General features: G+C 36.4%; 2 protein-coding genes across 2 annotated transcripts; one reads left to right on the forward strand and one right to left on the reverse strand.

Moving 5' to 3' along the window:
• The first annotated feature begins 885 nt into the window (after positions 1 to 885).
• Positions 886 to 6,464, forward strand: LOC111779048 (FAD-dependent oxidoreductase family protein). Its single transcript, XM_023659102.2, has 9 exons — positions 886 to 1,423; positions 1,512 to 1,661; positions 2,356 to 2,570; positions 2,683 to 2,747; positions 4,292 to 4,454; positions 5,039 to 5,204; positions 5,644 to 5,802; positions 5,892 to 5,980; positions 6,137 to 6,464. Exons 1-9 carry the CDS (start codon positions 1,042 to 1,044, stop codon positions 6,227 to 6,229), a joined length of 1,482 nt encoding a protein of 493 aa, XP_023514870.2. The 5' UTR covers positions 886 to 1,041; the 3' UTR covers positions 6,230 to 6,464.
• A 433-nt stretch (positions 6,465 to 6,897) lies between these two features.
• LOC111779047 (linoleate 9S-lipoxygenase) lies at positions 6,898 to 13,253 on the reverse strand. Its single transcript, XM_023659101.2, has 9 exons — positions 12,776 to 13,253; positions 11,423 to 11,712; positions 10,974 to 11,184; positions 10,490 to 10,819; positions 10,064 to 10,149; positions 9,618 to 9,707; positions 8,873 to 9,171; positions 7,812 to 8,075; positions 6,898 to 7,742 (listed from the first exon to the last, which is right to left on the reverse strand). The coding sequence occupies exons 1-9, from the start codon at positions 12,918 to 12,920 to the stop codon at positions 6,968 to 6,970; spliced, it is 2,490 nt and encodes an 829-aa protein (XP_023514869.2). The 5' UTR covers positions 12,921 to 13,253; the 3' UTR covers positions 6,898 to 6,967.
• Between the last annotated feature and the right edge of the window lie 1,255 nt (positions 13,254 to 14,508).

The following is a 14,508-nucleotide window of genomic DNA, read 5'->3' on the forward strand; positions in this document are numbered from 1 at the left end:
TCTTCGTCTTTTTCTGTGATATCCCACGTTGATTGGTGAGGATAACAAACCACCATTTATAAGAATGTGGAAACATTTCCCTAGTAGATGTGTTTTAAAGCCTTGAGAGAAGCCCGAAAGGGAAAGCCTAAAAAGGACAATATCCGCTAGCGGTGGATTTGGGTCGTTACAAATGGTATTAGAGCCAAACACCAGACGATGTGCTAGCCTTCTCACTATTCTCCGAAGGGAGGTAGACACGAGGCGGTGTGCCAGTAAGAACGCTGGCCCCAAAGGGGTGTGGATTTGGGGGCGGTCTCACATCGATTGGAGTAAGGAAAGAGTGCCAGCGAGGATGCTGGGTCCCGAAGGGGGTGGATTGTGATGTCCCACATTGGTGGGTGAGGAGAACAAACCCAGTGTGGAAACCTTTCCCTAGTAGACGTGTTTTAAAGCTTTGAGGGAAGCCCAAAAGGGAAAGGCGACAGAAGACAATATCTGCTAGCAGTGGATCTGAGTCGTTACACTCTCCCTATCAGTCTCACAATTTCACCCCTCTACTATTTGTCGAGCTGCTTCTCCCCCGTGGTTGTGAGTCAGAGCTACCATAGCTTATGACTAGGGCCATGAGAGGCCCGACAGAGAGAAAAGTAAGGATAACGAGCGTGGAGCCCACACAACGAATGACATGAGCAACGGGGCTATTGCTCAATAAATCGGGCGGAGTACTCACCGAGAGGGGAACACACTCAACGAGTACGAGAAATTAGGTCACTCGAAAATGTTAACTTGTGGAAGCCACGAAAATATCAAATTTTTTTTTCCGTTTTTTCCGTTTTTTCGGTTTGTTTTTTTCAAAATTCACTGCAAAAGGTTTTTTTTTATTTTATTTTTATTATTATTTTTTAATCTCCTTAGAAAAATGATGAATGAGCTCGAGGATCCCGAAGCACATCCATGGCGGATATAAATTGTAATCAATCAAAGAAGGCGATGGATCCTTGACCCAATCCAGTAAATTTTCGAACGGCGAAGTTCAGTATTGCTTCATAGATTAACCAAATGAGTTCTTCTTCTTATTCACTGCGTTCATGCCCAAGCTCAAGTCTCTCTATCAGGACCGGGAAAGCTTCGTGTTCTAGCAGACATCTCTGCAAGCTAGGATTCAGTCCGAAATGGGCGTCGATTAATCCTGAACAATGGAGAAAATCGGCCAATAGCTCTGGTCATGATTATAGGTACGGGCCGGTGAGCTTTTGTGCTTTGAAAGATGTGAAATCTTCGTCTTCAACCTCGCGTAATGGCGATACTTTTGAGTTTGATATTGTAATTATTGGAGCGGGAATTATCGGGTTAACTATTGCCCGGCAGTTTCTTATGGAGTCGGATATGTCCGTCGCCGTCGTCGATAAGGCCGTCCCTTGCTCTGGAGCTACTGGTGCAGGTGAGAATGTTCAGAATGAATTGTTAATGGTGTAAATTGTTTGATTGTGGACCTGTTCTTAGAATCGTAATGTATCTATCGGTTCCAGGGCAGGGCTATTTATGGATGGGGCACAAATCCCCTGACAGTGACATTTGGGAACTTGCTTTGAGAAGTCACAGGCTGTGGGAGAGTCTGGCTGAGTCCCTGCGTGATCAAGGCTTGAATCCATCGGAAGAATTGGGTTGGAAACAGACAGGTAAGAGCAACAATGACGGCATCGCAACTCGAGACCATGACACATGCATAGGGTAGTAGTCGCATTTATTTTTCCTAGATTTAGGCTAGAATAGGATGTTTTTAACTTAATCGTTCGTTTATTTTATTTAGTCATTTGTTGTGTCGTCTTAAAGATGTTTTCAAACACGTAAGTCCATGGCTGTGCTTTAAGATGAAAGTTATATTTTATGACATTCAATGTTCATGATATGCATACAGTAGCGACTTTAAATTGACCTTAGATTAAGTAGAAAATTTAGGGTCGTTACATAAGATAAACAATGAAACCAATTTTTTGTATCGATCACTCGTAGTAATTTTGGCTTCCATATCATTTGCATTCTTCATTTACTGCCACACAGGAGGTAGTTGCTATTCTTTTGCGAAGCAACAACCATTAGCTTACTTGCAAGTTGCATATATAGATATGTTGTCTGAAGAAAATGCTGGGGAACAACTAGTAAATTAAGTATGTTCCTTAAAGAATTCATGAAATCAGGTCAGGAAATCATCTAATACAATTTCATGGAGTACATTTGTGGCCAAAAACTGCATTCAAGATAGGATTTGAACTTTTTTGATGCATTTTCTCTGAAAATTATGCAGTCTTACATGAATTGTGTGACTGATGAGCGAGTTGTATCTACTTCTTATGGTTATTATTTGTGTTTTAGGAAGCTTGTTAATTGGTAAAACACCTGAAGAGCTTGACATGTTAAAGAGGAAGGTAAAGCAACTTTCTGGGGCTGGACTAGAAGTTGAGTACTTATCTGTTGCTGATTTGCTTTCCATGGAACCAGCTTTGCTGATCGGAAACAGCTGCGGGGCTGCCTTTCTCCCCAATGACTGCCAATTGGATGCTCATTGTACTGCAGCATTTATCGAAAAGGTTTTGACTGAAAACATTAATTCTCCTTCTACCTATTCAATTACATTTGCTACAATGTGTTAATATCAAGCTAGCACGTCGCATGTTACTGATAGATATCATAAACGTGTAGGCCAACCGAAATTTTGAAGGAAGATATGCAGAATTTTTTCATGACCCAGTTACAGGCTTATTAAGGTTTGTTTTTCTTAGCCAACTATACATCGATGTTAACAGCAATACCAATAAATATTTGCTGTTCTGATAGATTTCTAGTTAGTTGATGTTTGAATATGCATATCATAAATAACCTTTTCTTTAACTAATTGATAAACAGAATCAAATAAGTTCTTGAAATTCAGTAACTTTTAGGGGTCCTACAGATACAACATCTATCAAAAAAATCTTTCTACAGCTAACCCTCGGAGTCTGTAATGCTACAAGATATCTGAAATAAGAACAAGGCCATGACCATTAGCCTGGTTTGATTTGACGCAAAATAACTTCGAGAAAATAGTAAAAGAGAGCGGAGAGATAAAATTTGAGCAGGGTTAAAAAAAATATTTAATAAGATATGTGCAATAGAACATCAGATGAAAAAAGTTCAGTATCGAGCTCTCTTTTTAAAAGTGTAAATAAGATAATTGGTCTTTTTTTTTCCTTCTTTTGCTCTCTCTGTTTGTGTGTTAGTGATAAGCAGAAGATTAGTATGGTTTCAACTACGATTATGGGTGGTAAAGGAAGAAAGGGTTATGCTTATGGTTATGGATTTTAGGGTTTTGGAGCTTATTTGGTGAAATTTTTGCTACGTCCTTAAACTTGAAGGAGGATTTGATCCGGTTTACAAGGGTTAATTAATCAAAAGTTTGATATGTGATTTCCTTTTTAATATTCAAGAAGTCTTAGAACCGCTGACAAAATTCTCATTTATTATGTCTAAAAGGAATTTATGGAAAGTTGTTGGATTGTGACTGGTGAGGAAACAATAGTGAAAAAACTAAAAAAATAATTATAATAAAAAAAAATCAAGTCAAGGACATGAAAAGTTCAAGAATTAAGCAAAAGCCATCTTGAAAATTCAACATAAGGATATGGGTAGGCTCTTTGAGATGTTGTATTGAAGGAGATGAAAAGCTTATTGTCTATGAATACATAGCAAACAAACGAAGTTTCTTATTAATTTTCATAGAGGAAGGGCATTTGCAGAGAGAAGAAGACGAAATGTTTTCCAGTAAGAGTTTTTTTCTTTTTGAAAGGCAAAAGGTATCAATGAAACTTTAACGGTTTCCTTCCAAAAATTAACAATAAAGGTTCTTTTGGATCTTTTTGAAAGGTCAAAGAGTGTTTTTAAAACTTTTTCAAGTCTAGGTGTATTTTTTTAAACGAGATCCATAGTTCAGGGATATTTTCTGTAATTTAGCCCAAAAGTAAAATGGAAGCATGCCAGTCACTGATCAAAACTAGTTGCTTAAAAGTGTGATCAGCACCTCTCAATAATGTTTTATAAAATGAAGTATAGCCTACCTTATGTGTCATCTTCTTAACAGTCCGCGGCAAAGAGTGAAACAGTCAACAGTACTCTGGTTTCTCATTAAAAGAAAGTCAAAATTGCCAAAAATTCTGAAATAATTCATATATCTAGTATTCAATTTACATCAATTGACCAATATGTCTTTTAACGTGAATCCCTATAAGCATTATAGTAATAAGATGATAAGAACTTCACTTTTGTACACCCTCAGATCTGGTAGCAATGGAAAGATAGAAGCTGTTCAGACGGCCAAGACTACATTGTACAGTAAGAAGGCCATTGTTTTAGCAGCTGGTTGTTGGAGTGGGACTTTGCTGCGTGATTTACTCAGGGAAGAAAAAACTGTTTTGGATGTTCCCATAATGCCAAGAAAGGTGTGGATCTATGAGCACACTGACTTTTCTTTGAGATTTTTCATGTCTTATACTGATCCGCTCTATTTTTGGTCAGTTATTGACATTATTATTTACTCTATAGATATGAGGAGTCAGTTGATTGAACCCAAAGTGTTCACTTTTAAACAGAATGTGGGGACTAGGCTTTTTGCAATCGTTTAGTTAAAAGAATTTCTCCAATTTTACTAGCATTATAGTTGCTGGGTTTTGATTAATCAGGGGTAGCCTCATTTGTCTTCCAAGTTATGAACATGCTAGGAATACACAATATCTGCAAGGCCAGGTGTTGAAAGAAGCAAGCATTATTTAACTTTGGTTACATCTTTGATTAGTTCCTTTTCTTGCTATTTTCTTACTGTACGTAGTTGCTTTAGCTGTGAATTAGTATCATGTTAGCTTGATATATATTATCTTTTCTATGATCGCTAGGTTTTCGTTCTCCTCATGTAAGTTAATTACAATAACCTGGAACTTGAAGTGATCGATTATCGAGGTTGTTTTCTCTGAAATACTTTCCATCTCCTCAAAAGGTTGATTAGGACCAAACCTCTCTTTCATTGCAGGGTCACTTGCTTGTCATCGAGAATTTTAATTCCTTTCATGTTAATCATGGTTTGATGGAGGTGGGCTATGTTAATCACCAAGCTTTAACTTCGGCTAAAGATCTCGAACATACCTCATCCATTTCAATGACTGCCACTATGGATGTTCAAGGCAATCTAGTACTTGGTAAAATATGAAACTTTGTGACCACTGTTTTAAAGTACTTAGTTTGTTTTTCATAGCTGCCAGAAACCTTTTTTTATTTTTATGCATCTATGCATATATTTATTCTAATGTGTTTTAATCGTGCTGCTCCATGTAAGCTGATAGACTTGCATAGTTCCATACCTTATTGTATCTTGCTTGGAATGTGATGAATAACAATTAGAATCCTGAAAACATGTAAAGAATTGGTCGTCTCTGGTGTACGTGCGCCCCCTCATTTATAATTATAGTTAGTGCCATTTGATATCTAACGGGAAAAGCTCTTTTGTAACTCCCTTGAATTAGGGACATCTTTTGAGAATTTCATTCAATCAAAGATATTGTTTCTTTTATAAAAAGAAAAAAAAATTATTGCCGGAAATTTGAAACCTCTCGTTGGAAATTGGTCATCTAATTTCAGGGAGCAGCCGTGAGTTTGCTGGTTTCAACACTGATGTTAATGAATCCATAATTGCTCGTATATGGGAGAGAGCTTCAGAATTCTTTCCCACGATGAAAGAAATCTCTTTTTCAGAGATCAAAAGCAGCAGTAAAGTGAGAATAGGTCTACGACCATACAGTGAGTATCTTGTCACTTTCAATAGTTTCGACTATTGAATTTTCAGGGTTTGTGTTATCTTATTTTCCCGTATGAGTTTATATCCACAGTGCTTGATGGAAAGCCAGTGATTGGGCCTGTTCCTGGTTTGTCAAATGTGTTCCTTGCATCTGGCCATGAAGGTGGAGGACTTTCAATGGTGACTCTCTCTCTCTCTCCCCCCAATTAAAAACTACCGATACTCCAAAACCACCCTTCTAATAGAGATAATCCTGGTTCTATTGAACTAGTGACAATCCTAACTCGTTTTTTTCCCGTTGATTCGATTATTTGACTTATTTTTGTTTACATTCAGGCACTAGGGACTGCAGAAATGATTGTTAACATGGTGCTGGGAATTCCTGGGAAAGTTGATCCCACTCCTTTTTCAGTACAAGGACGATGCTAATAAATGCTTACAACTTATGATTTAATAATGGTATTCTTGATGGCTCCGATCTCATGTAAACCTGCCCCTTTTCCCCTTTCAAAGGGCCAACTTGTAGTTGAAGGTCAACAATATCGTAGCAACTCAGCAGTCCATGTATTTAATGTTCTGTACCTTGACTTTCAGTTTCTGTAGCTCATTTGTTCTGAGAAAATTTTCCTGAAGTGGTGTGCCTTAATGCATAAACATTTCTTAATCTTTTTGGTTTATAGTATAAATTGCTAACTGTTTCTGATTTGATAACAAACTCATTACATGGTTGGGATAGGAAAAAGAAAATACCTAGTGGCTGCAGTTTATAAACCTATCAGTAAGACTTATGGGGCATTTGAGGCGACTTTTGAAAAATTACTTTGGAGTAAAAACTCTTCTTTTGTAGGCATACTTGGAGGGAGCACTCTGAATGATTCTCCTAAAAGCTTCTTGTAAAAGTGAGTGTTTCTTCGAAAATAACTTTTTAAAGTCACTTTGGTTATCCAACCAAACATTGAAAACTTTTAAGAGTAGTTTTATTGAGCTAAAATAACTTTTTACTTGTCCCAAACTCATTGTTGGTTGATTTGTTTTTGAAGGGTTTGCAATAACATAGAGTAATTAGGTAGCAGACTTTTCATATTAGGATAGGTAGATGATTAAAGAATGCTCTTGCCCATATTTTTTATTGAACATTTTTAGTTTAAGTAATTTCATGAATCTGCATCACATAGATATGCTGTTTGGAATCCCTTTGCCTGCAATCCCTCCTTTTGGACTAACATTTGATGTATCAGGGAACAGAAGTTCGTATGGGATCTTGGCGGGACCGCTTCTGTTCTTGCGGTTAGGATCTTTGTTTCTCTCTGCTATTCGCTTCTCTATATTTTTAAGTTCTATGCTGAACACACTGAAGCTATGCCGGACCCTTGCATTATCTGTCCAGCTGTGTGATGACATCCTTCCCAGGTACAGTTCATCCTTTGCGTGATGTGAAAGGACCTCCGTCAATGCAGCGTTAAGCGCAGTTTCACACTTTCCAGGTAACATCTCGAGATAGTATTTGTCTGGATCACTCAAGAATTCAGCATATTCACCTGTTCCTTCACTGGGAATGAACTTGTGACACAGTGTGGGACGATTAAGAGGGTAACTGGCGTATGCATATTGCCCTGAATTCACTGCAGCATGGAGTCCAGTTGCTGTCCATATGAGAGTTGTCAAAGCCTCTACCAAGTTTGATAGTGTGGTCATTTCATACCACCCCGACTCGTTGAACTTGTGGCCGTGACCGACATTTCTGATCTCCGACCACCAAGCTTGGAGTTCTTCATCAGAATGTACAGAGTCATCATCTCTATAGAAGATTGAACAGAAACTCTTGACCCATGTCTTGATTGCAGTCCATATCTCAAGGCCATCTTCTGCATATGGATAATCAGGGAAGATGAGCTGAACTCCGGACAGGTTTCCTGGATCTGGATCCCTTGTAGCCATATTTCTAAGAAACCAAAGCAATGTTGGCACACGTCTATTATCACAAAAGGAAAAGCAATGTAATTGTTGTTACCTTTTCAGCAGGTCCGCTGGGAGGCCATGTTCGTTGAATCGCCACTCTTTGTAAAGCTCAGAAGATAATTCCATGGAGAATTGACCAGAAAACAATATCTTCTCAAAGATTCCATCAGGTTTCAACAGGAAGCTTCTAAATAGTGAGTTGATGTGCATGGTGTCTTTGAAATGAGGATTCAGCAATTTGTAGACTGGATGCATAACACTCAACTGTCTGCGAGTGGCAATGATGAACGGCTCGACAACTGCATGGGTATGTAACCTAAACATTTACATAATATTGCATATTATGCCGTTTTACTTTGACAGCATGAACTGTGTAGGAATAACTGGACAAATATTTGGCCTACAAAGATCTCAAAACGATTTTTTTTGGCTTAAAATGATTAGATAAGGAGTTGTAGAGAACTTGAATAGAAAATGTTTTTTTTTCATTGTTGTAGAGAAAGATAAGGAGTTGACATTCTAGGTTGATTGAATTAGAGTTTGAATTGGGTTAAAAATAGAGGAAATCAGGTAGGTCTTGCTAAGTACCTTAAAAAAATTTAATTCCCAGTACCTATACCCTATTCACGTGAATTTCCACACCCTTATAAGGAATACCTCGTTCCCTTTGGGGGCAAGCATCCTTGTTGGCATACCGTTTGGTGTCTACCTCTGATACCATTTGTAATAACTCAAGCCACTGGTAGCAGATATTGTCTTTTTTGGGCTCTCTTTCGAGCTTCCCCTCAAAGTTTGTAAAACGTGTCTACTAGGGAGAGGTTTCCACACTTTTATAAAGAATTATTCATTCTCCTCTCCAACTGATGTTGGATCTCACATGTCAACTACGGTTTTGGTTTTAGATTTAAAAAGCTTTAGTTTATGATATTTAACCAGATTATAAGCTAATAAAGAAAATTTTGAAACTATTAAGTCCTGATTCAAAGCCAAACTTGAATAGAGACTAAGCTAATAATTTGTGGATATTTCCACAACCCATCAAGGAAAAAGATATTATCTTGTTATATTTGATACCAAACTCTTGAATCTATGAAAGTAGGTGAGGGGTCTCACCAATGGCTGACGAGTTGATGGTAGACGGAGTCGTTGGCAGCGACGTGAGCTTTGGCAAGCTGCCACAGGGCAGCCTCCAAGCCCTCAGGTGCTGGCAGGTAAACCCAACTTATCTCTCCTCCAGCTTCAGAGTATGGTAAAGAAAGTTCAATGGCCAAAGGCTTTAGTGTAGAATCAGTCCTTAAGAAGAGTAGGGTTCGAGATGCATAGGCAAACACATTGCTACTGTTTATTCTATTCAGAAATGGCATTAGATAGTCATGATGATCCAACATGAATATCCTTCTGTCCTCTATTGCCTAAAACATTTCAGAACACTAAAATGTTTCAATATTCACAACATAAGTATCCTTTTAAGCAGTTGAATGTTTTGGTGCAACTTTCTAATATTTTGAGCAGTTAGAATGTACGAGAATTAAAATAGAACGGAACCCAAAATTTCATTTCTACGAACTTTTGAAATATCCATTTTTCTGCATTGAATGTTGAAAACAAATCGTCATTCTAAGTCCTTATTTTGATGTCGTCTCGTCTTTTGTTATCCTCCTACCTTGATTTTGCGTAGTATAAACTTTTTTTGTTGTCGATTTCTATACTAAAACTTGACATCATATCGTTATAATCTTGCCTTTGTATGAACAATTTAAACCTTCTAGTCGTTTTAGTCGATGATTTACAGGTTTAGAGAGGAGCAACATAAAGGAAGAGATGATATATATATATATATATACACATATATATTTACCTGTTGAAGGGGAAGACCATCGAGGTTGTGTTCAATATCAGAAGCTTTTATTGTACTAACCACTTTGGCTTTGCTTTCTGGTGGAAATTTCTGTCCAAGTAAGTGTGAATAGATTTTGTTCTTAAACTTTTGAAACTTTATATTTAATAGATTTATAAAGTAAAAATGTAAATAAATATCACAATCATTCATTAAACAAATTTAAAAAAGGAGAGATTATGAAAGAATTTTTTTGTAACGACCCAACTCAGATCCACCGCTAACAGATATTTTCCTCTTTGGACTTTCCCTTTCAGGCTTCCCCTCAAGGCTTTAATGGGAGAAGGTTTCCACACCCTTATAAATGGAGGTTTGTTCTTCTCCCCAACCAATGTGAGACATCACATTTTTACACTGAATTTGCAACATAATCTTAAAATATATTAGTGTAAACATAATTGACATACGTGTAAGCATGTGATTCGCACAGGATTAGTTCCGGCGAGCATTTGTCGTGCAAATTCATCATCCTCCATCCATACACGTTCATTTTCTGAATTAAAAAAAAAAAAAAAAAAAAAAAAACAAATTTTACTAATAATTAAAAAAATAATTATTATGCTAATAATACATTTTTACATTATATCATTGGTAAAATAAATAAATAAATTTAACACTAGGCAATTTTTTTTTTTTTTTTACGTTTATATTTTTGGTAATATTTTTTATTTCTCATTTTCTTAGAAATATTTTTAAGCCCATAAACAAATTTCGAGAATAAAAAACATTTCTTATTTTAAAATTTTCAAAAGGTAAATAAATTCGTTATTTCTATCGTATTTCTATATAAAATATTACCTTTAAGAAAAAAATTACCTTAAGAAAAAAATTACCTTTAAGAAGGTGAGGATGTGGATAGATGAAGTCATCTTTTTGGGAAAGAATTTGTGGGAAAAGATTTTGTGGGATAAATTTTTGGAGTTTGAGGGTGGTCCATTGGTCTAATTGGGCCATGTTTTTGGGCTTTTGGGCCCAAAAAGCCCAAAAGAAACGGCCCAATTCAACAAAAGAGTTGAAATGATTGGTGGTGTAGTGTTGGGCCTTTAGGGTTGGAATGAGGAACTGAAGAGCAGCTTCCACTGAGCTTGAAACTATTTCTTTCACTTTGCTTTGCCTCATCCTCTCATCAGGAGGTACACATTTTTGTAACTCCATGGAACCATCTTATCATGCACCAAACAAACAAAAAGTGCTTTTAAACGAAGCGTTTTTCACTTATCGATGTTCGTATTCATTCATTAGTACTATTTCGTGCCTCCGATTAGGTAAAACGGGTATGAAACGACGAAGAATGTGAAAGAGAAGAATTTTGTGTACCACTGTTAAGATGTTGAACTGTTCTTCCTCTACGAGGATATGGATGAGAGGACGATCCGCCCAATTCAAGTCTAGAAAGCTCGTCGTAGTAATCGTACTCGTAAATTCTCTCCCATTCCTTGTTTTCTCTTTTCCCGTCTCCTCTTAGCTTTATTAGCTCTTCTTTTCTTAGCTCTACAAGGGGTCTCGGCGTTTGGCTTGGAATATAACTCTAATCAAAACACTAAGTAAGTTATAATCAAGTTATTGTACTTTGAATTACGATTATTTGCATTATTTGACGGAGTATTAGAAAGACGATGAAGAAAATGATTAGCAGGAAAAAGATACAGTGACACAATATCATCTTCATTAATCACACTGTGTCAAATCAACTTAGACAAATCATGTCGTGATTCAAAGTTTAAGGATATAACCGATCAAGACTAAAACTAGTAAGGAAAACTCACCGTGTTCGAGAAGAAAACACGAGGAGTGTCTGCGACGTTGAATGGATAGACCCAAGAGTTGCAATCAAAGTGGATTATTTGGGGATGAAGTTTGGGAATTTGGAGAAAAGCTGATTTAAGGTAAAATTTGTGCTTATGTTCATTTGTGATCACAAAAGCTCCTGGACTTCCAAACCCTTTATCAACCTTCAGCTTGATCTTATAGTTGCTGATTCTTGACCCATCACCCTTTTTTTTGCTTCTCCATTCTTTTAACTTCGCCTTTTTACTCGTCTTTCCGTTTCCCGTACCTGTTAAACGACGAAGAATCGTAATGAAAATTAATCGAAATGAGGTAAACAAGGATGAAAGAATCTGCTTTGACCTGTTATGTATCGTCATCAACCTCAGGTTTTAAAACACGTCTATTAGAGAGAGGTTTCCACACCCTTATAAGAAATGTTTTGTTCCCCTCTCTAATCAATGTGGGATCTCACAATGAGCCCGACATCAAACGATAAGCCAGTGTCCGTTCCCGACCAATGTGGGATCTCACAGTGAGCCAGACACCAAAAGGACACTGGCCTCTAAGGAGGTGGATTGTGAGATCCCCAAGACTGTTATATATTCTATGCTTAGTCGATGATATTGGAGGGAAGATTTTTAATTTTTAAATATTGAGATTAGAAAAACATTTACTTTTCGGTTAAATTATAAGTTTAGTCTTTAAACTTTCTGTTTTGTCCATTTTGACCATAAGCTCTCATGGCTCTTCTTTGTACTTCTCCAAAAGGTCTCATGTCAATGCCAATGGAGTTAGTATTCCTCACTTATAAACCCATGATCATTTCCTAAATTAGCCGACGTGAGACTTTCATCATCCAACACCTCCCCTTAATCAAGGCTCGACTCCTTTGAAGTCTTAGTCATTTTTTATTGCCTTCAAGGAGGCTTGACTCCTTTTCTTTTGGAGTCTTTTGTTCGATATTTGAGAATTTACCAATCTATTGGCACGACTAAGTTTAGGGCATGACTCTGATACCATGTTACACGAACATGACTGTCTACAAGGTATGATATTGTTGGACGTTAGGTTATCAAAATTTTCAATTTTGTATAATAACTCCTTAATTTACTCGAACATATTTTAAAAAATTCAAACATGTATTGGAGAAGATCCAAAGTACAAAATACAACTTTTATGTTGGATAGATTCGTATATCGGTATGATCGAAGTCAAGATGCTATGATTATGGTGTAGAAATAATGGCGAAGGATATTCAAATTTTTTGACAAATTGATCGACTAACAGCTTTGATGTTTTTGTTTGATTTTGGAATGAATTGAGTAAGAAGTGGAGAAAAGAAGGCTCACTTGGATCCAGTTCGGTTCCACTATAAATCTGAATAGAAGCCGATTTTCCAGGTCCAGATTTCTCAAAATCATGAACAATCACCACCACTCCAACGATCGATTCTTCAACAACATTCCTTTGCTTGTTTCCGTGGCGGCGATTCATCGCCCTTAGTGTTCAGTGCAGAGCACACAAGGTGTTTGTGGAAATGCCTCTCCGAGAATCAATCGCGAAAATACAAAAAAGGTCAGGTGTTTCGCTATTTTTTTTGATCTGATGCAATGATTCTGATTTCTTTGAACTAAATAACTCGATCGTTGCTTGCTTGCGGATTCTTTTCTTCTGTTTTCGGCAATGGATCTGATCCTTTCCTTTACGTCTCTTTCGCTTTCGTTTTGCACAGCACTCTATGCTCTGTTTCGAATGAATTCTTCAGCCTGTTTCTTTTCCATTGTAGAGATCGATGGAAACATGATCATCAATTATCACTTCGACACATCCTTCGTACTTCTCCTGAAAAATTTCGCTCCTCTTCGTTTAAAGTGAGATGTTGACGACAGAAAAAATAAATCGAAGGAATATTCATGTTCATGAAGTAATTGAAATTTTGGATGATCCTTTCAGTTTCAAGGAGAAAGGATTTAATTGTTGGATGATGAAAATCCCACCGGCCTCATCCTGCTTTGGATCTCATATCAATAGAGAGTGTATTCTTAGATTATAAATTCACGACCATTCCCTAAATTAACCAATGTGGGACACTTTCATCCAACACCTCCCTCCCTTCAATCGAGGCTCGACTCTTTTGGAGTCTTAGTCATTTTTTACTGCCTTCCTTCGAGGATGCTTGACTCCTTTTTCTTTTTGGAGTCCGACATTCGAGGATTTGCCCATCTATTGGCACGACTAAGTTTAGGGCATGACTCTGATACCAACTGTCACGGTCCTCTCTCCATTGGCATGAGACCTTTTGAAAAACCCAAAGCAAACCTATGAAAGCTTATGCTCAAGGTGGACAATATCATACTATACGAGATAGTTGTGTTCGTCTGACAATAATGACCTGCTAAATTACCAAACTTAGAAATGGTTACGACTCTTTTATAACCATTTTGTTTCTAATTTTTAAAAATTGAACTGTTTTTTTTTCATATTTGTTGAGAAAATATTTAAATTATTTGTCAAAATTCCAATAACAAACATATGATAATTAAAAAAGGTAGATGTAAAAATAGTATTTATAATCTCAATTTAAAAAAAATGAAAATTTAAATGGTTATGAAACGAGATTTGCAAAAGACGAAAATACCCTTATGTCGATTTTCCACTTTTAGCTCAACTAAAATAACATGCTAATAAAATGAAGTATATTAATACAAAATTTACGAAATTCAATTATTCATGACTTTGTTCTATAGAGATCTTTCTTACCTATAAACTCATGATTTCTCTTTAATTAGCTGACATGGGACTTGTGATTATACTTTTAAAATATTAATTTCAGTTCATAAAATAAAATAAAAAAATTTATTTTGATCCTTTTTCTTATTTTATTGTTATTATTATTATTTTTTTTACCAATTAATGATATGACTGAGAGTATGTGGTTTCGGGTCACGTAGATTAGGGACTAGTATTAAACAAATGGAAACTAAACAACAAAAAAAAAAATAATAAATATATATATATATATATATATATATATATATATAAAAGACCAAAATGTTTGTTTCAAAAGTTTAGAGACTAAAAG

This window comes from Cucurbita pepo, chromosome 17 (genome assembly GCF_057944985.1).
Source record: "Cucurbita pepo subsp. pepo isolate OVF chromosome 17, ASM5794498v1, whole genome shotgun sequence".
NCBI classification, from domain to species: Eukaryota; Viridiplantae; Streptophyta; class Magnoliopsida; order Cucurbitales; family Cucurbitaceae; genus Cucurbita; species Cucurbita pepo.

Coding starts and splice junctions, on each gene's coding strand:
- LOC111779048 (XM_023659102.2), top strand. CDS start 1,042: ATGAGTTCTTCTTCTTATTCACTGCGTTCATGCCCAAGCTCAAGTCTC. Junction 1,424..1,511: donor CTCTGGAGCTACTGGTGCAG/GTGAGAATGTTC, acceptor TATCGGTTCCAG/GGCAGGGCTATTTATGGATG. Junction 1,662..2,355: donor ATTGGGTTGGAAACAGACAG/GTAAGAGCAACA, acceptor TTTGTGTTTTAG/GAAGCTTGTTAATTGGTAAA.
- LOC111779047 (XM_023659101.2), bottom strand. CDS start 12,920: ATGAATCGCCGCCACGGAAACAAGCAAAGGAATGTTGTTGAAGAATCG. Junction 11,713..12,775: donor TGGAACCGAACTGGATCCAA/GTGAGCCTTCTT, acceptor GTCGTTTAACAG/GTACGGGAAACGGAAAGACG. Junction 10,150..10,489: donor ACATCCTCACCTTCTTAAAG/GTAATTTTTTTC, acceptor TTTTTAATTCAG/AAAATGAACGTGTATGGATG.